General features: G+C 38.4%; 1 protein-coding gene across 3 annotated transcripts in view; it reads right to left on the reverse strand.

Moving 5' to 3' along the window:
• The window catches only part of GALNT18 (polypeptide N-acetylgalactosaminyltransferase 18), a 239,334-nt gene that overhangs the window by 10,909 nt on the left and 201,755 nt on the right, over positions 1 to 26,670 (reverse strand). For all 3 annotated transcript variants that reach the window (XM_068685382.1, XM_068685381.1, XM_068685383.1), the window contains one exon: positions 7,088 to 7,252. In XM_068685382.1, the coding sequence (XP_068541483.1) occupies positions 7,088 to 7,252 (165 nt within the window). The remainder of the gene's footprint in view (positions 1 to 7,087; positions 7,253 to 26,670) is intronic.

The following is a 26,670-nucleotide window of genomic DNA, read 5'->3' on the forward strand; positions in this document are numbered from 1 at the left end:
AAAACGTGGTATGCATTAACTTCCTTTTAAATTAATTCAGCAAAAGTGTCTTTAGAGTTTAAATGCAGTCCTCAGGAGAGTAAATACTGCATAATACGATATGCTGAAAAAGGCTTGAAATGCACCCGCTAAAAGCTCCTTTTACTGCTGTAGTCACACAAAAACTTCTAGCTGGCAAGTTCTGCACCTGATTTGCAATGACTAAAACTTGCTAATGGAAAATTACTCCAAACAGAAGACTAAACTTATGCAAGAAAACATTTGGGTTGCCATTAACTACATCAATAACTGCAAGCAAATTTAATACCATTATTCAAATGCAATACTATATAGTAATATTTGTATAGAGTTTTTTTTTCTGTATTTGAACTATTTGCTTATACATTTTTGTATTTTAAGTTGAAGTCAAGTACTCAAAATAGAGAATTCTTTCAGATTTTTATGTTTCCAAATCCATTCTGCATAAATGGGACTAAAAGAGTTTGTAGGCTTATAACAAGACATAGTTCAAGCAGTCTAAAAAACAAATATTTTAATATACTTGTTTTTAAAAAGAAGTATTTAGTATGAAAATAATATTGGTTAAGTTGCACATGAATTTGAGCTAAAGCAAAAAGAACATAAAAACATTTAATACCACTTTCTCATGTCTAAACAGCGCAACAGTAGAGGTACCTTGTCCTTCAGCTGTAACACCTTGTACAGATGGTAACGCTTTCATGTTACCCAGTTTAAGTATTAAGTAAAGTATTACATGGAGGTGAGCTAGGGTAATATTTGAAGACAGACAAAGAGCAGCTAAGAGTAGAAAAAAAAGTGCAGTTGATGTACTGGTCCCATAAACTAACACAGCACTGGACATATGGAAGTGCTCTTCTGCGGCTGAGGTTTAAATTTGAGCACTTGAAAACAGTGGTTATTTAAAATCAGACAGCCTCGATAAAAATACAGGGTTTAACATAGTTTGTTGGCTCAATTGACTGAATAATTAGGTTCTGTTTTTCTTTGTTTCTCCTGCAGTATCAAAATCTATTTTATTTTTTTTTAATAGGATCACAGTCACTTTTTGTTCTGATCTGCCAGGCAGATAGCACTGTGTAATTGTATAGCTCTATGGCAATACAACATGTCTTATACTGCAAATACAAACTGAGCATATTTGCGTCCTTTGGGGTTCAGAATAAATTCAAATTCTTGATAAATTAATGACGCTGTTTTTCTATCCCATGGCTCTCATAATGGAAAAAATGGAAGAAGTTCATAGGGATAATTGTTCCCTTAGACACAGCTTCTACTGAAGTTAACTTGCTGTACACAGATGTCCTTGGCTAATGTATGGATTGGGAGTGGACATTACAAAGAAACCGTCTGTTGTTTAATGGTGCTAACCCCTGGTTCTGCACTATGTGCACTCAGCAAGGGGCATATGAAAGTGGTACAAAGAATCTCTACTGGGTTCCCAAGACTCCAGTTTAATCCTGCCACACCATCTGTATTCTGCATTCTGGGATATGACTGTGGGTAATGGTTCTAGCTAGCAATAGTATTGCACATCTTTAAATTTCGTGACATAAAGGGATGTGAGAATAATTCAGAATGGCTACCTGGCAAAAGCCAAAAATCTGTGGGATTAACATAATGTAAACATGTTCAGTAATTTTCAGGTACATTCCTTCTTTATACAGCTACAGAGAGTATCTATTTAAGCTATATAATATCTAGCTATTATCTTTTTATTATCTATTTAAATATGATACAAATGACCATGCTTTATCTGTGGAATGTTATAACGATTGAGTAAATTCATTTGCTCCCTTCTGTCTCCAACTTACCTTCCAAAGCAATTCCTACTATGCTATCTGGGAAATGACACATACAGTAACCACAGTTGTCAGCAACAAATTTCATTTACAGCTTCTCAAGACAGCATAAACTACTGCCTCTGAACACTTCCAAATGGGATGAATCCTCCATCACTGACTAGCATTACACTTCTCCATAACACAGAAAAGCAGTGTTAGCATCCCAGGCAGGTGCAACTCCTAGCCTAGTGGATACAGATACAAGACAGTGCTGAGCAAGTGCTGTGCACAGGTTCTTCCTCTGATGAGGTCTAAGGTGAGTGCTCTTCCATATAGATACATTCTCTGCTTACGTTTTTGTGGCAACCATACTGGAAGCTAAATTAAATTAACAGAGCCTGCTGTACTGAAAAAAAATCACTATGGAACAGCCTTAAAACAATTCACCTCTTAGGTTTTTACTTCTGCGTCATGTCCTTTCTCATAGTTGTTTTTTTTTTTGCAGAACCCTTACCTGATACGTATCTCACAACAGCAACTAGTAATGACAGCATAGCTAACCTGGTCAAAAGCGTAAGAAACAGTCATAACCCTATCCAACTAGATATGAACATGCAATTCATTAAGACACTACAAGATAAAGAGTAACTGTGGAAAAACTTATTCCTTGCGCCTTTGTTGTGCTGTCAGAGGGGCCCTAGTGTGCCATAAGCATACTTTCTAAATCGCCTACGTATAGAACTGCTGTCAGCCAGGTGATGTATGTAGAGATAAATTTCACTCAAAGGGCAGCAATTATGTCACAACTACCTTTCTATCAGCAGTAAACCTGAAAAATAAGACTGGAAACTAAGGATCTTCTTAAAAATGACTGACTGACTGCAGCATTTAAAATATACTCTCTTACCACACAAAACAAAGTTAAGAGTATCAGATAGGCACTTGAGAAGAGCATGGTTTTGGCCATATGCTGCATTGAAAGATGTCCCAAGGAGGTTAAAGTCCAGGGGCAGCAGTCTCCATCACCTACCTCTCAGAGCACCTTGTCTGTCACAAAACAGATTATGTTAAGACAATCAGTGCAGCAGTGCCAAGGGCAACAGATTTACTGCGTGTGTGAACAGCAACTGTCATAGGCAAGTGCTGCAGACATGATACTTCCCGCAAACATTCAGTTACAGCGGGGAGCAGACTGCTGCTGCCAGCACACTGCATGTGCACCTGCACCTTGCCATAAAGATCTCACAGGCTACGAGCAGGATTAATTGTTTAGTGCCAGTATTATATCACATGAAGGCCTTCAAAGTATGTCTTACCCCAGAACAACTGCAGTAGCTATGGTAAGTAAATCTAAAAATTATCATGGGGAATAAGCTCTAAATTACAGGCACAGAGTGGCAACTGTTATTTTTTGCTTTCCTAATGGCTCTTGATGCCAGAGCAGGTTTCTTCATACCATGTATAAATTAATGTTTTAGTAGAATTCTCACCACTTTGCTACCATGTAATTCTTGTCCTTATCCTTTCTTCTTTGTGTCATTTCTTGTGATCACTTACCTTTTTGCTAAAATATCTAGTTTTGTTCTGATTAAAAGAAAAAGAGACATAGTGAACTAGGTGAGTTGTCAAACACCTTTACAGCATTAATGCATTCCCAAAATAAGCATATCCCTAGGAGAGAAGACTTGACAGATAACCCCAACAACAAAATTCTTGAACACTATCCAGTTGATGGGAGTCTGTTCAGGGCTAATTTACATAATTTGACATAACTACAGTTATAAACGCTTCCAAAAAGCCTTGGAAGCAAAAATGTCACTGAAGCCTACATTTTATTGGGTCTCATTGCATTTGGCAGCTGTATAAAGCTGTGGAGCATGAAAATTTGCTCAGACGGATCCTGATTATACAAACATAGCACAAGCTTTGAATGCTCAATACAATTTTGTCCTGTACAGAAAAGCTACCACAAAGTGTCCCAAGGCCTCTATCTAGCCAACCCCCACAAAATGCAATGAAAACTTCTGAGGTACTGGTGGTGGTTCCCTCCCTGTTAACACCTGACAAACTGCCATTCTGTCCAAAGGATAGCATTTCCTGAAAGAATAGCATGGATTTCCTGAATATGTGACTTGAGCTTCCTACAACTAAAGGTAACTACATAACAGAAAACAAAAACAAAAAAACACTGAAGTAAATCATGTTATGTATATATACATGGAGTTCTAGTCATACAAAGATGTAAATGAAGTTGGACAATAATTCTGTAATACATCTACAGACTCAAGGAGAATAGGTGAGGATGACACCAATTTTCTACTTTTGTCGTAAGGATTTTTATCATCTTTACATTCAAACAACGCAAGTGAGAAGGAAGAAAGCTATCTGAAAAATGCACTTTTCAAAAACCTGTGCAGTCTTCTGTCAGCTTTCTGAAGTCCACTGCCCCATTATAGATTATAGACTATCATGGTCCTTCAGAATACAGAGTATGTTTTGCAGAGAAATGAGAAAGTGTCTTCATTCAAATATTAAGATACAAGATACATGTTTGGAAAGCAGGGCAATTTTTTAAAAATTTTTATTTATTTATTTATTTTTAAATCAGGGAAATCTAGTTGAGTTGGTTTACCCTACTCTGGCTTGTAAGTCTTGTCATTTTCCCATTTCCTTTTCCTTACCGTCATTCTTAATAGAATATCTGTCTGACCTAGGAATCTACAGAAGTCAAAGCATCCTTGCAGTCAAAAGAATTTATAGCACCTATAAAGCTATAGCCATTTCATAGAATCATTAACGTTGGAAAAGTCCTTCAGGATCATCTGGTCCCACTATCAACATACTACCACTGCCACCCACTAAACCATGTCCCTATGCACCAGGTCCAAACTTACCTACATCTGAATACTTCACAAACTTCAAGACTACATAAGCATCAATCCTTACAGTCCTGCTAATTTTCAGTAGTCCTGCTGACTGCATAATATGGAAAAGAAATTCCAGAGCTTTCAAACATAATAAAAAAGACCTTTCTCAGATAGACAGCTTCCAGTTCATTCACAGAAACTCATGCCTTACCCACACACTAAATGAGAACATTTCAAACAGAGTTCATTGTTTGATGTTGGAAAGCCCTGATTAGCTTTAGACTCTCATTAGTTTTTTCTAGCTTACAGCATGCACAAGAGGCTGTGTACTGTGCTGTATGATGAGAAATAACGACATTTTGATTGCACTGGATATTAATAAAATCCTATTTGAACATAAAACTTTTAATTATTTCATTTGTCTCTTAATTCATCATAAGGAAACAACTAATTAGCTTTCACTTCTCCTGGGCTTTTTTTTTTTTAAATAGAAGACTTAAGCACAATCTACAGGGTTTAGTCTAGCAGCGCCGTACCTTCTGTGGGAGATTGTTTTCTGTCACTCTATTCCATATTAGGAATACAATCCTAAAGTAGTCAAATACCATTTCAGAAGTGTTTGTTGTTTTTTTTTTTTAATTACTTAAATTATTGCATTCTATTACTGCAACCCCAAATGAGCTCTAAAGTAGTAAGTATGACAAAATGGCAGCAATATCCTGGAGTAGAAATCATTAATTGTCACCAAAGGGTTGGGTTATCTACTGAAGGACTGGTTACTGCTATTCAGCAATAGGTGGACAGTAATAAAAAGTTACCAAAAGGCTATTTAAAGAAATACATTAATATATTAATTCTACATTTTAGAAATGATACAAAAAATCAGGTGCAGAGGTGGCACCTATTATGAAACAACCACACTGCATGACAAGATAATTGTTAAAATTTGATAGAAGACTTAATTAAAATTCTGCCCTTAAAGAACTGAAAGTAAAAGCTGGAATGTCCTTCCCAATTAGGAAGTTGAAGTCTGCTGCTTTAGAGCTCCCATTTAAAGACAAAGATCTGGATTACAGTCAAGTATAAATACAAATTATGTTAATAGTATGCTTTACTGATCACTGTCTGAATGGTCTCTGCACTAAGGAAGAGGTTAAACTGCATTACCAATGTCTTAATATACCTTACTAACTAATCTTTGGCTGTTGAAGTCAAAGAAAAAAAGCAAAACCAAAACAACTTACTAGTGGCCAGAAAATACAGTTGCAAACCCTTGGTGGATATTATAGAAGAAACTAAACACAGGGATAAAAATCCCCATAAGGCTGAGCCTCAGCTCACGTGCATATATACCACTAATGTAGCTTTTCAGTAAGAAAGGCTAGCTGCACTGTATTTCATGGAAACGGAGTACCCAACTAAGTGTACTTCATATACTCAAAACTGCAGAGGAGCAACTGGGACCATTCAAACTCACACAAACTATTAAATTTTCCCCAGAAGCTAAATCAGGTACTTGTTTAGAATGCATTGTAATCTCATTTTATTTGTCCTAAGATATAGATGTGTCAGTACCTGATATGCTAAATATCTTAGTTTTTACCTTTGGAAAAACCTCAAAACCTCATCTTCTTTTGAAAGAAGAAATTTGACTATCTTCAGCTTCTAACCTCTGGAACCTGTTTTGTCTTCAGGATAACCTGTCTCCCTTTGTGGAAATGCTGATATGTTTCTGACTCACCCTGCCACATCCTCTTAGCTAGATTGAGTAGCATGCTCTCTGTAAGCATTATATCATGAAATGTGTTCTAGCCTCAGAACTTCTGTGGCTTTTTTGCAGTTCACCCTTGTATTTTTAAATCATTTATGAAGTGTGGACACCAAGACTGGATTCAATGTCTTATCAGCATTCTCATCGCTGTGAAATTACTTCTAAGTGTTTACTTGCATTTCTTACATCAAGCCAAAAAAAATGCAGTAACCTTTTTAAGTAAGGAATTGCAAAACTAGCTCATTATGAGGATGTTATCATCCATGAACCAATAACCACTTTTCTGAGCTGCTACTTACAAGAAAAAAAAAAAAAGTTTCACTTTTCTTGTTCCTAAGTAGGTTAGTTTGCATTTGACTCTACTAAGGATCATTCTGTAACAGTAACTTTGTCTTAGCAGCCTGTTAGTAAATAGTAAATCATCTATTTTGAACTTGTAAGAATATAAGAATATAATAAAAAATTTATAACCTTCTGAGATAGCTGACATTGGGATCAAATGTAAACATAGCTTACTGGAACTGTGCAAAAAAAAAAAAAAAAAAAGGATAAATCTGGTTCTGTCCTGTTATTAAACAACTTACTCACACTTCAGATATAGAAACAGAGCTTTTTTTTGAACCTTCATTGAAATGAGTAAGACTTACCTGAGTAAACTGCCAGTAAAGCTTCATTCTCTTGGCTTTGGCATAATTGCATTCAATGAGCCTGGGCCTGCTGTTCACATCCACCAGGCATCTGTTGTCATCATCGTCAATAGTGGGACTCAGAACACCCACATGGAGCTGCTGATTGCTTGTGTAATAAACATTCTGCAACAGGAAGCACAAACAAGATTTGTGGCCTCTAGGCAGAAGCACTTTATACCAAAAAGCAAATGGCAAATATAAATGTGCTGAATAGCAGTAGGCTGACCCCATGGTGGCTTTTAAATTATTTCTGTTTATGCAGGAAGTAAGATAACATTTTAAAAGTTGGTTTAAATTAATCGTTACCTACAAGTTGATGTTTGCTGACTAACAGAAATCAGTCCCCTACTCAGTCTGGTTCAGTCTGAGCACCCTTCTGGGCAGAAGCAAAACAATGGCTCTGGTTGGAGGAACTCCCTTATTCTGTCTACTGGCAAAACTGTACAGAAATAAGAGTCAAATATGCTTAACAGAGATAATTAGCAGGTTGTCACTCACCTTTAGAGAGCTCACCCTACCTGCTAACATCACTTTTTGGTGTGGAACAATTTAGAAAAAGAGATCTGAAATCTTGTATCCTTGCCTGCTATCAGGACTGGCCAATAACCGGTTCATAATCAGCATGTAAAACTAAGCTCCAGCTGAAGAGAACTGTGATGGCCAGTCCGTCTCTTTCAGGATGCTGCTTTGCTTATCCAATAATATGACTATTACTCTACTATTATGGATATTCTGTATATTATAGAATCTCATCCAATGATATCACATCTTATTTCAGAATTGAACTCATAATGTACAACCTGATGATTTCACTACAATGTTTTATTTAATGGCAGTCTTACTTTAAAAACACATACCCTATACGAGTGTTGCTTCAACTGCTAATGAACAGTGAGCTACTGGTTTGGTTTGCTCATGGCCAGACTACTTTTCTGAAAAACCTATGGACAATCCCTGGCTCCTTTACCCAAGCCCCAGAAAAAGAGTCCCTGTGATATCAGCTTATTGTTAACACTTGGTAAGTATGCACATGCAACAGTTTATTGATCATCTTTTAAAGTGACCTGCTGGCAAAATAATGTCTTACATGTTAAAACCAGGTTTATGTTTTATCATCTTCTACGTAACCCAATAAGAAGTTTGTACTTGTGATATTTAAATGAGTTACTGTAAAGAATGGATGACTACCCACAGCAGTAGTTTCTTCAAGAGGATGTTTTTAACAAGTATCAATAAATATGCTAGCTGTTCTGCAGTATACTTTAGCACATAATGGACAACTAGAAGCACTTTTGTTTAAAACACTTCAGAAGATAGAGGCAAAACACATTTTTCCAGCATATCTCCTCTACAGTACTGCAACATCACTATCAACTAACACAACACAGGATTGAAATTTTGCAGGAATTTAGGAAAGTAATTCTTGAACAATCACTCCAGTACTTTCTTGGAAGCCCAAATGACTGAATGTTGAATATGGACTACTAAGGCATTAAGGTAGTTTTGAAATTTTGACTCAGACCTTGAATCTTTGTTTCTGCTAAAACAACAAATGTGTCAGTAGTCTTTATTCAAATGACTGGAAACTCAGTCATTTTACTGCAGCAGAACTTAGTTCTGCTGAAGTTAAGACACTGGCTAGCTGCTGATGTAGAGCATGCATACAAATTCCTTTATACTTTCACTGAAGAAGAGACTCAGTCTCAGCAAAACACAGCCACACATTTTCACACCAGCAGCACACACACATTCCCTGAAGAGCTGCTGAATTTCCACAGAAAGAACCCTGTTTGGATACTGGTACCAAAGCGGATGATGTAAAAAAAAACAAAACAAAAAAAAAAACAACCTCCCTTTTTCTGTAAGAAAATGAGCCTCCTTACATTTCATTAATCTGCTGTAGCCCACAGCACTTCACCATCTGTTTTTTTTTTTTCACTGCAATATTATTGATATACTGCTGTGTCTCCTGGGCAACGGGAAAGGAACACCTTTGTTCAGGAAGTCAGGTTGAAGAAAAGGCACTTGCCTCTTGAAAAGGTGAAATTGCAAGGATTCAATATTACAGTCAGAAACTCACAGGATTTGTGACTAGCAAAGTGTCAGTCAACGTACAGCTTGAGCCTTAGGCATGTCTGCAACTATAGTCTTGCCAGGTGCTTCTCAAGGGTGGATGAGCGCAGTTTGCACGCTGACAGGCTGGCTCTGGAGGCTGACACTTGCCACCTGTGTTCCCTGACCATTCTACAGGTCCAGCTGCATTCAGTGTCCCCAAGAAATTTCCTCTGGACACCAGGGGCAGGCAGCTAATCTGCTGCAAAGTAATGCAAAACAATTTGTTAAAAACAAAAATCTGGTGTTACTAACCTAAAGGTCCACAGCAAGCAAGCTTGCAATACCTGCATCTGAAAAGAAATTGCCTTGCCTTCAAAGCTTGACATATACCTCTGCCACAAAGTTTCTGTTTTTTATGCTTTTAAAGAACAGCTTCATGACTGATCACATTCATAACTAATCTTCCCCTGGACAGTTACAATTGGTGCACGTTTTTGTTTGTTTGTGTTTTTAAACTGTTTATAACTTTTTTTTTTTCCTGAGAAACTTTGCTTGCAGATTTCCTTGTGCCTTAAATACTGCATCTTCCAATTAACGGAACAATTATTTCTTAACTAATTTTCTTGAATTTATTTTCCTAGAAGTGTTCTATTTAAGGTCACTACTTCATTTCCTGTTTCTATTACCTGCTAATCTCTCTAATTATTCACATTAAGATGAAATATAAAACAAACTGTGATTGTTATCTCATTAATAGTACTAGTAGAATGTTTCTCGAGATCTTTCTAAGGTGAAAGAGTGAGGTTTAGTCGCAACATGCTTGTTATCTGTTCTAAACAGCTTTTTCTGTTAAAAAAAAAAAAAGAAAGAAAAAGGACAGCTATTTACTCTAAAAAGACAGCTGAAAGATTAAAACACAAATGAGTGGTAGTTAACAGCTGCAGAGCCTAGGATTCTCAAGAAATCTTCATAATGACTGTGAAATATTAGAGAAAATTTGCTGTCCAAAATATTTTTCCCACTTCCATTTCAGGCAAACTGACTGCTCTACATTTTTTTTTCTATTTACTATTTCTTGAATATCAGGAAAATTCATAGTACAATATTGTAATGAAAATAAAAGTTGCATACACAGCTATGACTCAGACCAACTCCAGAATAAAGGAGAAGCAACACCGCCCTTCAGTTACCACCGGACCAAGCCTAGCCTTGCTCATTTTTGGGGAATTCAAGGACTCCCTCCCTATTGATGCAATCTCATGTAGCAAGTCAGCATGGAAGGGGAAAAGGAGAGTTCACACCTGGAGTCACAGGCTTCCCTAATTCTTAATTATTATGTTCGGAATAAAGGGTGCTTTTGCCTTTCTATTCCGCTTAATCACCTCCTAGACAAACTCTGCTTTCAGCTGTAATCTTGAAATTTCACTTGTATAGCCAGCCACCTAACTGCCAAAAAATTCACCCTCTGCTAAGTTACTGCTCACTGGGGAACACAAGTGCACATCCATGCTAGTGCCAGAAGCATAAAGTAGGCATAGCAAAAAGAGATCTGCATAAGAATGCTCAAAATCAGAAAAAAAAAGAATAGTTTGTGATTTACAAAAGTTATAGCTGAGATAATGCATACTGAATCTAGCATATGCATCTAGCAGATACATACGTCTTCCCTGGTGTTGGAGCTCATCTGGGTAGATTTGGCTACTTTTGTTTATCCTGGGGGAACCATATGAAGCACACATCCCCAGTTCATACTGTAGTTCCCTCATGAAGGCAGTGAGGCTCAGCTGAGCCAGATGGAGCAGGCTAAAAGCTTGGGACAGACCTCAATGGTACAGATCAGCCAGTCAGTCAGGACTTTGCAAACTGGCAGTTGTTGCTGTCCTTTCTAGAAAAAGGCCAGCTGGATTTCCATTGCAAATTTCCTCTAGAGCTAGAACAATAATTTTGGTGGGATACTCACATCATAGGTGCTTTGATGTAGTACTGCCATACAGAACACATCCTAAAACTGCCATGCAAGCAATGAAGGCTCATTCAGCAAACTTTTTTGCACAGTAAAAATACTTCAAATACCTATACAATATAAAATTTGCACAAAACCAAACAAAAACCAACATGATGCCTTTGAACACAAGGAAGGTGTCCAAATAAGGAATTCTTTCCTTATTTGGACACAAATACATCGTTTTGGCCTCACAACGATGTAGAATTTTTGTTCATGAGAATTTTGCCCTACAAGGTTAAATCATTATTCCCACTGCAATTAACACTGAAATTCCACTGACTTTAAGTGCAATGAGATTTTTGGCTCCAGGTTTATTATTAAACTTGTAGAAGCCACCAGAGTTGATAAAGAACTCAGAGCTGCACTGAGTTGCCAGTTGCAGTAAATTATTCATAGGAGCTGGTTTACCATGTAGCAGAAAGTTACAGTAAGATGTTCAACTTAACACAAGATAATTATCTGAAGGATAAATTGCCAACTCCCCACTGGAAGTTTAAAGCAATACACACTAATTTTCAGGCTGAAAGCCATTTGTAATCCTTATGGCAGTGTTCCCAGATGAAATCACTCTGGAGAATGGTACATGACTGTGCATTTATAATGAGCAAACTTAATGCTCACCAACAGCAGTATTTATTTGTTACCCTGCTGTTGGCATAATAACTAAGAGGGGTAAGAAGTCTGATGCACCACTACTTTATTCCATCTTTGAACAATATTTTTTTTTCCAAGTGAGTCCATGAAGTCATTTATTATCAGGAGTAACATATTGACATACTAGATCCAAAGTCTCACAGCAGATTCATACTTGAGTACAACTGCAGCTAAAGAGCAGCCTGGTGGATTTCAGTAAATCCAGAGTTGGTTAACGTTGCTGCTTGGATATTTATGCTGTTCCTGATTTCTCTTCCAGCAATTCTTGTTACATAAACACATCTCAATGAAAGAACCTTGTTACCCTGATAAGAAAACTCTCCTCAGAATCCAAGTTCATTATGGCTAACACAAATATATCACTAAGATCAAAATCAAGTGTTTTCCCATTTGATATTCAAGTAGAAAGAGCCTTCTTGCAGAAACCTTGCAATAAAAATCAATGAGCAACTGAGGAATAGCATCCAGCAGCAGCTGCTATTTCTACAAGCTAGTGATTTCACATGGAGCAGAATCACATAGATTTTTCTAGACATAGCTGGCATGGTACTACAAACATGAAGCTGTTGTGCAAAATTATGCATTGAAACATACTCTTAAATACTTTGTTATGCCCTTGTTACTGAGGGTATATAAAGAACATCCTTGTTTACCTAATTCTACCAACCATCTTAAGTGACAGTGACCTTGACACTTTAATCCAACAATTGTGTATAAATTCCCTGACATACACACACACTAATATACGAGCCACTCTGAGTCTCAGAAAACCAAAGAATTATCTTGCAGTTGCATACACACTTCATGTGATGTGACAGGAGAGAGGCTGTGCTATCCTCTAGCAACAATCAGCAGCATCTTGTGCTGCCCTAAAAGACTTACTGCTGAAGGAGTACAAACATAAGAACACAGATTGAGAATTAAAAAGAAATAAGTCAGAATTTTTCATCCTTAAGCTATATATTAACACTTAGAAGATGTGTTAATTTTTTGAGGTAGGTTTTAGGCTGGTGCAGCCTGATGTTACAACTTTGAAATAATTATGACCATGTTTTATTCATGTCCATGTTCAGTTCACTCTGAAATTTTCTTACTGATCAGCTGACAAACAGCTAGTATACCAAGGGTAGCCACATGCTAAATTACGTTTAAATTATAAAGTATGTAAGAAGGAAACTACTCACTATTTCACCTCAGTCCTTAGATTCACATCTAATGAGTTAATCCACAAGTGTACTGGTTGTTTGCCATATTTGCTCTTCATGTGTGTACACTAATTAACTTCTAAACTCTAAGCAACAACTGATATTTGGTTACAGTAAAGCCAAGGGGCTCAGAAACTTTAAATAATACAGTTTGATGCTATAAATACAGGCTTAAAGCCACAAAAAACGTTAAGGTATTTTAACATTAGAAGAACATTTTAACATTTTATCTTGGAAGAAGTGCTGTTTAAATGTAGCCCAGCTCTCACATGCTCCCTTGCCTTCTAGCAACCTAGCCCATGAGATACTCCCAAGCAGGTCCTGGAAGAGGTCAAAGTTGGCTCTCCAGAAGTCCAGGGTTGCAATCCTGCATTTAGCCTTACTTCTTCCACCAAGTTCCATCTCGAACTCCACCATTTCATGGTTGCTGCATCCCCAACTGCCCTTGACCTTCACATCCCTAACAAGCCCATCCCTGTTGGTAAGGACAAGGTCCAGGAGCACCCCCCTCCTCATCACCACCTGCATCAGAAAATTATCTTCGACGCATTGTAGGAACTGTTTGGACTGCGTGTGCCGGGCTGAGTTGCTTACCCAACAGATGTCCAGAAAATTGAAGTCCCCCACGAGAACCAGTACCCGTGATCATGAGGCTACTACCAGCTGCTTGTAGAAGGCCTCATCAACCACCTCCTCCTCCTTCTCCTCCTCCTCCTCCTCCTGAGCTGGTGACCTGTAGTATACCTCCACAACAGAGTCCCCTATACCAGCCCACCCCTTAATTTTCACCCACAAGCTCTCCACTTGTCCATCACCCTCCCCCAGCTGGAGCTGGGTACCCTCTAATTGCTCCCTCACATAAAGGGCAACCCCATCCCCTCACTTCCCCAGCCTGTCTTTCCTAACAAGGACATAGCCCTCCCTGACAGCATTCAGTCATGCGAGCTGTCCCACCACATCTCTGTGATTGCAACAAGATCGTGGCCCTGTGACTAAACACAGATCTCGAGCTCACCCTGTTTATTTCCCATGCTCCGCGCATTGGTATACAGGCACATGAGGGAAGCAGCAGGCGCAGTTACCCCTGGAGGGATGTAAGAAGAAGAAAGTTCTGGAGGGGGGATCAGGATCATCACCTTCTCCGAGGAGCCCTCAGACAATCCTATGGGACAGCTCAGAGGTTTTTCCCTACTATCTTCAATGGTGGCAGCAGTGACAACTTCACCCAGCCCTTCTGTCACTTTTAGCTTCCCTCCCTTTCCCTGTCAAACCTAGTTTAAAGCCCTGGTGATCAGCCCAGAGAGCTTGCTCCCCAACACACTTGTGCCCAACTTATGGAGTTGAAGTCGGTCTGCAGCCCACATACCCAGCTTCTCAAAGGGCTGCCCAAGATCGAAACACCCAAATCCTTGGTCCAGACACCACCTGCTCAGCCAGTCATTCACCTGTCCCGTTCTCCTTCTTTCTGGGTCGCGGTCACCCAAAGGGAGGACAGAGGAGAACACTACCTGCACCCCGATCCCTTCAACAACCTTCCCAGGGATGCAAAGTCCTTTTTAATATTCCTCATTTTTCTAGTTGCAGCTTCCCAGGATCCAACCTGAATGACAACAAGAGGATAGTAGTCCTCCGGTTTAATGAGCTGTGGCAGAGCCTTCCTAACGTCTCTGACACGTGCCCCAGGAAGGCAGCATCCCTCTCTGGATAGGTTATCTGGGTGACAAACAGGAGCCTCAGTGCCCCTCAGCAAGGAGTCTCTGATCACTAAGACTCTCCGTTCTTTTTTTGTGGCACTGGTTGTGATGCAGTGCTCTGCCTGGCCCCGAGCTGTATGCTTAGTACTTCCTCCAATCTTGACACGTTTTGCAGGTTTGCTTCCTGGGTTCAGACTACTGTCCAGACCCTCAACCTCATCCTTTTCCCACCTGTTGCCTACAGTGATTACCCTTCTATCTTTCTTGGTGGAGGCAGTCTTGAGGCATGATGTTTTCACGGTCAGTAACATTATTCTTAATAAAATACACCATAGTAAATGAAATCTCTGACAGTTTTGGTAACCGTGCATTTAGTATTTAAAAGCACCAGAGTTGCTTTTTCATAATATGACTACAATTACAGACATCTCATGTCTATGCTGTGATTTATTTATTTTTTTTTTAAACTGAATCGTGACTTAACAGCCAAGCTTACAACATGTTAATGGAGGATGAGTTGGTTCAAATGCTCATGGTGCAGACACAAGTGATAACAACCAAAGGAAAACAGAGACCACCTTGCATCATTTTGCACTGGTCATTTCTGTCATTGACAGGTGAGTTTTTCTCTTTTTATAAAAGTCAGGCTTTTATTTACATTTCACTTTGAGTTTGTGTTTAATTGGTTTAACAGATGAGGACCTTTTGCATGGTTATTCAGTGGATGGGGTAAGAGAAATAGGTTGGACTTTGCAGCTTTTCATCCCTTGGAGAAAAAAAGGAAAGTTACTCTTGTGTTCCCACCCTGGGGCATGTGGTATTATTTCCCCCTTTTGGACCAAGTTAAGCCCATTAAACTGAAGAAAAGAATTTCTGATGTTTTAAGTGGACAGCATCAAAATCCTGAAATAAGCTAGCCTACAGAAAGTAAAAACTTTCCTTAGCTGTAGAAGATGTATTTCAAGTAACAAAGGCTATCACTTCAACTGATTTGTTTCTATGTTGTTGGTCGCTGTGTAGAGACTGACAGAAGCTCATGGAATTTTATCTAACCCAGCTATGTTCTAAAAACGAAATTTCTTTCCTGAAACATTTTTAAACCTTCCAAAGTTAAATGGAGAAATACATGTAGCTTAACCCAGGTACATCTGATTCTTGAAAAATGACACTTTTCCTGGCACCAAATATCTTGAAGTAGTGTCTCCTCTGTTTGAAGGGTGACAGTAAATAATATCAGACAGAAAGAAGGCAGCATCTAGAATTTATATGAAGAGTGTGTATACTTTGACCTCATGCAAAAATTGTAGCATCAGTCCTGTCTGTGTTCATGAATAAATTTCAAAGTTCACAAAGTTCTGCAAAGTTCTGCAAACATGTCTCACACCAGAACACTGTGCTCACACGCTAGACATTGCTCCTTTCTTACATTTTCACCATTTAATGTACTTTCAGTGCTAATTATGTTTTTTAAAGAAAAGGTAGAACTTGGGAGGTGGACATTAGAAGTAAGCATACATAAAGATTTCTTACCTTGAGTGCTTAACAGTTATTATGAAGACTTTCCAGAGTAGGAACAACTAAATAAATAATGCTGTTTAAAAGGCAGAAAATTGGCTTCATGTCACACGGGACATTAATATAAATTCAACTGTCCTAGCTGTGTGGGAAGGCTTACAGTGATTCGCCTAGTGAGCTTTGACTCTCCTGTGACTAAGAACACTGCCAACTCTGTATTGTGCCCCTTTCACAAACCATGCTGTAAACCTTGGCAAGAAATGAAACAGTAAATATTACGATACGTGGAGGTGCATTGCTTGATTGTTCAAACGGTAAGATACCTCTCCCACTGCTTTCATTCATGAGGGCTTGCTTTCTGGGACTTTCAGTTCTACTGTGAAGGCTCACATATAGACTTGGGCCTTACTGGTTTCCACAGGCCAAGTAGAAGAGACTCGTTTTTTCTGAGCAACTGCTTCTCATGTGGAAGAGGCAGCAAAGTAAAACCAACAACTCTAAATCCATGTTGTTTGAATGACCTTCAAGTACAATAGAGAAACCTCCAGTGAATAGCTATAAGAGCTGTGCTAAGCTTCAGGCTGCTAAGGTATGACTAGGCTATGAGGATAAGCCATCATCATCACAAAAGTTAGATTATGTCACAGATTTTCCCTTGCATTTTCTGCCTGTTTTAGGAGCCCACATTTTATCTAAAGTAGATTATCCTATAAAGGTATCTGCAGGAGACAGACATAAAGAAAACTCATTCTGTTGTGCTATTTAGACTAATAATAACACTAGGCACATCAGTACCCCATAATCAAAAGTCAGTAGATATTCACAATAATACAGTTATTTCAGGACTCAATTAAAAGTCAATTCATTTTACAACATCATTTTGATTGTTCTGAATCAACAACAGTTACTTCTTTTAACAACTTCCTGATTTGCATATGAATAAAAACACTAAGATGATTACATTTGCCTATTGTGCAATACACTATTTAGTGATTTGTATTATTTTGCACAGCTGATTCTTCCCAGAGCTCAAACATGTGTCAGTTCATGGGCACTCTAGGACCAGAGTGTTCTCCTTCCCAGGGGACAATGGTCCACACACGTGACAGAAGGAATTGCCGTGCTTAGACATAGTGAAGGGGAGACACTGTGCCACAATCCTGACCCATGCACCCACTCCAGACCATCAGGAAGAAGGGGAGCTACCCTCCTAATTCCCAGATACCTGGCTACAAGGCCCACACAGGCTGTGCAGAAGCTAATCAAAGAGACAATTCAATACTTGCATCCTCTCCACAGCTAGCAGAAAACTAGTCTAAGTCATGGAACCAGCAACTTGTCTTGGGTAACCAATGTAACAGGTGACAGTAGGTTGTGGGGTTTGCAGTCACCTGCTGTGGGTTTTGGAAACCTCACCTTTCTGCTGGCCTTTTTGAGGCTATTGGATTTCTCAGCAGAAGGGAGAGTCCTGCTACATTGAATTTATGCTTAGAGTGAGATAACTACATGGAAAAAGCTATTTCGCTGGGTAGGTTTCTCTCTATTGTAAACACTATGTTGGTTTGTGCCTAAGTTACCTAAGTAACTCGTGAATTATATATAGCAAAAACATGAAAGAGCATTTGCAGAGCTAAATTTAACTAAGCTACACGAATTTTACTTATTTTTTCCTTAAAAACAAGCCCAGAGTGGAGTAAAATGTCAGTAAACAAACTGCTTGTCCAGATCCTTCCTTGGTATGCATCTGGAGAACAGAACTACAATTTCCTTTCCATTTTGAATTTAAAAGTTTTTTTTTCCTCCTGCATGCTTCTTTCAAAAAACACTGTTGTCATCGTCATAAGCAGAATCACAGGGGATCAATTTGTCAGAGAAACTACAGCACAACTCACTCTATGATTTATATGTCACATTCACAGAGGGGAAGCAATTTGGCAAGTTACAAATTACACTACTAACTTCTTGGAAATTCCAGATGAAATCTCAGGGTCTGGTTCAAGCCAGCGTAACCCTTTCCTTCTGAACTAAACCATGCTAGTCCTAAAAGCAGGTACCAGAAAATTTTAATTTAAAAACGAAGAATTTGGGAGATAACTGGGAGAGCTGAGATGACAGGCTACATCTTCATCTGAGATACTGAATCAGACTAAGGTATCTAATACAGCATTGAGCACAGTCTGACCTGTTATGATCTGTATGTAGAGTTTTATTGTAATTCTGTGCTACATCGAAGAGAAGAAAAATGTTTTGAAGCTATAGCAGAAAAATGATCTGAGCCCATGTAGACTCTGTTTTGGCATCAAAGGGAAATGCAAGGTATGTTCCCATAACAGAACCAGCTTTCCAGCTTTTATTTTACAAACATGGATAAGTTTTTGCATTTTGTAAGATTAAAACTTCATGCATGCAGAACTGCTCCTAAACACCCTTTTCATATGTATTCATGTAGGTTTTTCACTTGGTTGCTCTACCTTTAGACAAGAAGAGGTCAAACTGTGACATCTGTCTCTAAGCACTTCTCTTAAATCTTTCCGTCTTTTCAAAGCCTGTTTTTCTAAGGGATTCAGAGAATCACAGAATCATCTAGGTTGGAAGAGACCTCAAGATCACCCAGTCCAACCTCTGACCTAACACTAACCAGCCCTCCACTAAACCATACCCCTAAGCTCTACATCTAAACATCTTTTAAAGACCTCCAGGGATGGTGACTCCACCACTTCCCTGGGAAGACCATTCCAATGCCTCACAACCCTTTCAGTAAAGAAGTTCTTCCTAATATCCAACCTAAACCTCCCCTGGTACAACTTTAGCCCATTCCCCCTCGTCCTGTCACCAGGCACATGGGAGAACAGACCAAACCCCACCTCACTACAGCCTCCTTTAAGGTATCTGTAAAGAGCGATAAGGTCGCCCCTGAGCCTCCTCTTCTCCAGGCTGAACAAGCCCAGCTCCCTCAGCCGCTCCTCATAGGACTTGTTCTCTAGACCCCTCACCAGCTTGGTTGCCCTTCTCTGGACTCTCTCGAGCACCTCGATGTCCTTCTTGTAGTGAGGGGCCCAAAACTGAACACAGTACTCGAGGTGCGGCCTCACCAGAGCCGAGTACAGGGGGACGATCACCTCCCTAGCCCTGCTGGTCACAGTGTTTCTGATACAAGCCAGGATGCTGTTGGCCTTCTTGGCCACCTGAGCACACTGCCGGCTCATATTCAGCCGACTATCAACCAATACTCCCAGGTCCTTGGCCATTTCTTTGATGACTTCCATCCATCTTCACTTGTAATACAAAATGTTACCTTTTCAGGGGAGACTGGTCTTTATTTACATTTTTTGATACTTTCTTCACTTTAATCAATTTAATGCTAATGAACTCACACTTCCTTGGATTTCAGTATCTCGAAATAAGTGTATGAAATGTGTTATCTGTTAATAAAACTATTACTGTCTACACATTCTCTACAGTACATGGCTCACTACACTCAGTTTCCTGGTTGTATAAAGTATCTCACTTCTCTAAAGCTGCTCTGCATTTAAAGCCTGATCCACATTTCATAGGTATTAGCTCAGTAGCCTTTCCTTAGGCATGGATTGCAATCCTCAGGCCAGCCTTACTTCGATTAAAGCTTTAGTCATTGTCACTGAGCCTAAAGACTCAGCATTTATCCTTCACTATGAGTGTGGAAGCTTCATCCCAATTACTTTATTGTATTCACTACTGAAGTATAGCTGCTACTGATTTGGACTGAAGATGAAACACTTCTATGGGTTACTTCACTTGGCTAAAGTTCACAGGATCATAGAACAGTTTTGGTTGGAAGGGACCTTAAAGACCATCTAATTCCAACCCCCTGCCATGGGTTGGGACACCTCCCGCCAGAGCACGTTGCTCAAGGCCCCATCCAACCTGGCCTTCAACACTGACAGGGGTGGGGCATCCACAGCTTCTCTGGGCAACCTGTTCCAGTGCTTCACCACCCTGGTAGGAAAGAATTTCTTCCTTATATCTAATGGTAGATCTCCCCATTTTTAGTTTAAAGCCATTAACCCTTGTCCTATCACTGCACTACCTGACAAAGAGTCCCTCTTCAGCTTTTCTGTAGGCCCCCTTAAGTACTGGAAGGCCACTGTAAGGTCTCCCTAGAGCCTTCTCTTCTCATGAGTTAACTCATTTCCTCATTAACTCAAAAAGTTAACTAATTTCCTTAAGATGCACCTTGCTCACATTGATAAACTAAAAGCAGGTGTCAGAAATATCAGTGTCTTTTATATCCATCTCAGTTCCTGGGGAACTTTTAGCCTTTTGGGGAAGTCATGGTTACATGAGACCATGGAGTATTTTTCCTGATGGGAACTTTCCAAACCTACATTTCGAAGCCAGAAATGGGCATTCTGTAGCAAACAGTTAAACCATAATTATTCAGTATGCCTCCTACTGAAAGTGGGAAATTAGGTACTTCATAATATTAACTATGTATGTCACACATCTGGCAGAATAACATTTACCTCACTTGACAATTCACACTTAAGTTTGCCTAGAGTGCTCAGGAAGGTCCCAATTCTCACAATGCATCATTATGCAAACACTTACAATTACTCCCGTGACTTACAATATTGAATTTAAAAATTTAGTCTAGGAAAAAAGCAATCTGATTACTTCAGAAATTCCTAAAACCACCAAATTCATAGTGACAAAAGAGAGTATAAGTTTGATGGTTATATCAGTTCAGTATGTGAGAGGACTTAATGTCATGACTACACTGGAAACAAGTAAATAAGAACATGATTAGTCAATCATTTTCATAATTCTACCCAGCAACACTAAGTAATTATATGATGTTTATGGAACATTGACATAATAGAATACGCTGAAGTCAGTTGTACCCATTGTATGATCATATCCTGAGAATTTGTTGCAGGCACAGTATGAAAAAGGGAACCTTTTTATTACATTCTGCTACATTAATGCAATGGTATCTGTAAATTTCTATTTGAACAGCACGTGATGTTCTCCCTTGAATAAATTAAATATTTGAGAATTTGGTCCTATGGTAATATCAAATAGAGGATCTGATGAACACCCAAAACCGATCTGAAATTCACAACTCTGATTTATCATCCTAGGCATGTTATCTCTTTCCTACTGAGTTTTGTCCCTGCCCTTCTAGTCACAGAGTTCTATTCTGAAAAGAAAGCAGCACAATCAATAGAAGTTCCAGGTTTAATGTGGTAACCTATGTCACTTCTTCTGAGGTTTTAAGAACCTTAAATGACATGTTATTGTAACAAATCTGTGTTGTTAAGTTGTACTGCTATTTTTTCCTTCCAAAATTGATGCCATCAGCAAGTGAGTCATTTTGACCTCAAAATTTTAAGGCTAATTTCAGAATTTGAAAGGACTAAAAATGTAAGATGAAAGGAATATGCATGCTGAACAAATCACTACGTCTTTAGCATAGCAAGAGAAACAAAGCAAATGTTCGCAATCAGTGCAAAACAAATACAAAGTTAAGACTGTAGTAACATCTGAATGCTTTAAATGCATTCATCAGTTTTGTTGCTTGATTGCTATAAGCCTTTATGGACAGCCAGCTGAGCAGATATGCTTGGCATAACAGAGTTATTCCCATCTAATTTGTTTAATCAATGTTTAATCTGAATATTTAACTGAAAATTCAGAAACTGAACCAAAATTCAAAGAACTACTAACTGTGATCGCTGTTTATTTGACATGTTAATAGATCTATAGATTTAAGAACCAAAGAAGATGATTAGAGTTTTTTTTTTACTGTAATCTTCGATATGCTACCGGCTGTATATTTCCACGTACTTACCTCTAAGTCCTGTAACTGGCAATTCATTAAATTACAGTTTTCCATAATGGTATCAGCCTTGATCTGTCAATGCTAATGATAGCTTATCATCTGCTTTTACATGACTATGCACCACATTACTAATTTGTATCTAACTGGCTGTTATTATTAGCCACCGGTTCTTGAAACAGTGCTAAATTAAAGTCTGTACTTATTAAAGTGTCATACTTCCTTCTTGGAAACGTACTTCTACTCTGTAAATATGACCAGGTTTAGACTGAACTCAGCTCTTGGTAAGGGCTAGTTGGATTGCTGATTTCCAAATAAAGTGTCTGACAAACATAGCTCTTTCCTTGGCTTAAAAATCAATGCTGATTTTTTTTTCCAGAGTTATTCATGAATATTCAATCATGGTTCTATGTGAAGAAATAATTTCTGATATTTTTTCTGCTTCCTGATTGGACAAAGATGGCTAATGAACAGGAGAAAAATCCCTGGTTCACAGAAAAACACTAGAAACAATCATTCCATAAGCATTTTTGCAAAACACCCTACTCTGCAAATGGTGAACAATACAAGAGAGAAACTAGTTGAAATTGAAGAGCTGATCAGAATGTGAATGAATGCTGTGAAAGTAATATGGCTCATGTAATTACTGAGGGAGTTACATATGCTTTCATGGGGACTGAATTTGGTTCATGAATTCCAAATGAGCCAGTGGATGACTTCAATTAATAGAATGACATAATAGAATTATCAATAAAACTGAAGAAATTTTAAAGTGGAACTTCCATCAACTGTATTAACTACCCTCTCTTAACAGTTAATCACATTCTGTCAAGAACTGGAGAAACAAAAATCTGACCTTCAGAACTTTGAAGTAACAAATGATATAGTACAACATTAATCAAAAGAATGTTAAAATTGACAACCATCTGACAATTACTAAAACATCAATCTCCAAGTGCTCTACATGTGTTATAATAACTATATTGGTTTTATACTGAATTTATAGCATAAGCAACAATTGGTTCTTAAAACTGCAGATTGAAATGCCGATTTCCAATTAGGAGATACATCTTTAAAACATGGATAACTCCAGTAATTGCTCCATAATAAGCAGACCTACAACTCTGATCTATTTAAAATTAATGGACTTATAAAATATGAAATACTCAAATTGCATCAGTTTGAGACACTGCAGGTACCCAACATGGCTGTTTTCTTTCTCCAAATGCCATTAATTAAAAACATTTTCACTTTAGCAACCAAAAGACTTATCCTTCTTTTTTGACTGGCCTGTGTATTTTTGAAATTAAAATTAACTGAACTTTGGACATTTTTAAACCTGTTCCACCCTGTAGGGAAAATGTTAATAGGAAATTGGAAGTTAATTCCATTTTTAAAAAATATTTCAACTCAGTACTAAAGCAACATATGGAATATCCACATACTGCAGATATGCAGCCTCAGAAGCCTAAGTCTTTGTTAAAAGAAAAAAAAAAAAAAAAGCTTGGACATTTGTGAGGTACTGCTGAAATAATAAAGATTCTGACTTCTTACCTCATGGGTCACATTGTGTCCAAGGCCAGAGACAGCAAGCTCCACTCCAGGGAAGGCAGGGTACACCTAGAGCCTGGTATCTTGTGCCCAGCTTGGGGTTATTCTGCAAGGCAGCACTGAGTGCGAGTGCCATGCTGCATAGCACAGCTGGTCTATATGCAGCTGTTGCAGAGACCGCAAGGTGTTTATAACCACGGTTGATGGCATCAAGCAAGTAAATACCACTTTGCTGCTGAGCTACCAGCTGTATTCCTTTCTGAAGATACTTTGTCCCTCTGTGGCAGTTCTCTCAGCAGGTTTAGCACCCACCATGGAGAAACCATGGTGCTCTGTACATAGAGTGCTTATTTGCTAAGAGCCAAAGTGAGATCTCTGACTGGACCAACTTCAGGCTCCTACATCAGGATATTACCCAACCATTGCAGAAATCAGCAGCAGCTTCAAAAACACAACAGCCAGTATATTCAGGGGATGTTAGCTCTAAGCTTTTTGATATCAGCTCACTGGGTAATAAACGATTGTAATCCTATACACCTGAACCAAACCAAGTATGAAAAGCAGTGTTAGCTTTCACCGGCTTAGTGTTCAACATGAAAAGCACAGAATATGAATCCAAAATCCAGTGCCAGATTTATCATCTAGGAGCTCAGCGATATTTCATATGTTTTCAAATATTTTGATGCTTTAACTTGTTCTCTCAGTGAAATTCTCTCAGCCAAAAGTATCCATACAAAAAAAAATTAAATAAATATGTATATATATATATATGCTACAACACATGAAAAAAAATTGCTTGAAATTGCATGTATGTTTTTACATCCCAAACAAGAACAGTTTTGATCTCTTGTATAATATCTAGGCTAACAACTATAATCTCTCCAAAATTGAAACCATACATGAGAGTTTGAAATGCTCTGATAATTTAAAATTCTTGAGCACTGCACCTGTTCACAACAGTTTGTTCAATGACATTTTCAGTGTGGGTTTTCTAGTATAGATATTTGAGAAAACTGTAAACTAGAGAGGAAAGTTCTTAGAGTGACCACAACAAGCTCAGTAACTATGATTTGAATTCTATAAAATGCAATGTTTTGACAAGATATTAAACAGCTTGAAAACCAATTCCTTTGATATTCTGCTTACCCTCTTTTCCTGCATCAGCCTCACCCATTTTATAAAATACTAAGTTCTTTCCAGTTAAACTATAGAGACAGTAACTGTATGTCCACCTCCTCCTATATCAATAATGCTAATGTAGGATTTAGTTGTATAGAAAGGCAACAGAATTCAACATGAAGAGGATAACCCTAGGGCTAAGAAGTACAAAAATTAAAATTATTTTATTTTTGAAACATGCATCATCTATGGCACAGTCCATATTCATTATGTTTGATAAATTAGTAAAATGATGAGACAGGTTTGACTCTGGTCCTATCACTATAAAGACAAGTTTAGTTGGTCAGCTGAAAAACGCGGTCTACAAATCACTCACAGTCTATTTGCTGAGACAACGAACATAGTTATCAGAGCCATACGTGTAGTTTACAAGCTAATAATGCAATACTAGTGATCCTCACCTACAAATGGACAACTCTCTTCAGTTTAAGAGAATCTCCTCTACATGGAAATAGATACTGCATTTGAATGAGACAGGCAATACAGAAGACTGGGTAATGGGTCACATAATCTGTATCAACAGAAAGCCTCTTGAATCAAACCATTGCTAGCACAAAAATAATTTAATCATGGCAAATGGTTCAAAATTAACAGATTCTCTTCTGAAACTATGCACTGAAGTGAATGAGAATTTTGCCAGAATCAAACTTAAAACATACAATAGGAAATGCACCTGTTCTATAGTCTAAAGAGGCTGCAGCTTTGAAAAAGTCTTCCATGGGTTTAGCTTCTCAGGCACACATCAGAAAAAAATGCAAAACACCAAATTTTGCTTCCATTGCTATCAAGGTCACAGTTTCTATTAACTTTACTATGATCAAACCAGAATTTATGCACTGAAAGAAATCAAGAGAAATATAAATAGCCTCTGTAAACTACTCAGCAGGAGTACATTATATAAGATATTAATTGTCAGAGCAATTAGGCCTTTTACATAACATATTTAAAATAAAAATTAGAGTCCATAAATGCTTATAATCATCCTTGCTAGGCAGTTTCACGAAATCTACAAGTCACCTTATCTTCCATTAATTGTATTTTTACTAAGCTGAAAAACCTTAGACTAAAAAACAGCTATTCTAGTTCAGCTAACATTTACTGCACAGATACCCTTGTTCCCAGGAAGCACGTCGCATGTGCATGAAGTAGTGTTAGCACCAGCGCTTAGATCATTCCACAAGCCTTAGTGAACAAGTTAAAGGAAAATGAGCCTAAGTTTGTGCTCTGTCAAATTCAGTCTCAGGCGGAACACTAAGCACAGATCAAATGCAGGGACATTTGATCTGTAGAGTCTGCAGAGAGAGACTAAAAGAAAAAAGGCTGCACAGCTGTGAGAATCTCAGGTGGCCATGCTACAAAGTACAGAGGGCTTAACTCAGTGCCCAGCAGTGTGACCTGTTCACTGAATCCCAGTCCTCGTGTCTGTCCTCCTGAAAGAATCAGGCTGACCTACTGTCTTGATGCAGCTGCTTCAGTTTGTATGAATACTGATGTACTCTGGCTGTATGAAGAAAGAAAAAAACCTACTCTCTTCTCTACTGCACAATGTGACTTTCCACTGCAAAGTATTTGGGCCATGATGTAATTGGATGCTTTGCACAGTTCAGTTTTTGTACAGCACTCTGTATTTCTGCACACATAGTTATTAACAAAATAATTATCATAAACCACATAATTGCTAAATTCAAATCAACATATTAGCAGGTCCTTAAAGAGGAAAGGTACTATACAGCGCAGATGCGAGATCAATTGTCTTGTACACAGATGTTGCATATATCTAACATTTACCTTGAAGACAAACATAAGCAGCCATCCTTAGGTAGCAAGTGACTGACAGCTGTTAAAGCAGCTGCTCTGCTGCTTTT

Source organism: Anas acuta, chromosome 5 (genome assembly GCF_963932015.1).
Source record: "Anas acuta chromosome 5, bAnaAcu1.1, whole genome shotgun sequence".
NCBI classification, from domain to species: domain Eukaryota; kingdom Metazoa; phylum Chordata; class Aves; order Anseriformes; family Anatidae; genus Anas; species Anas acuta.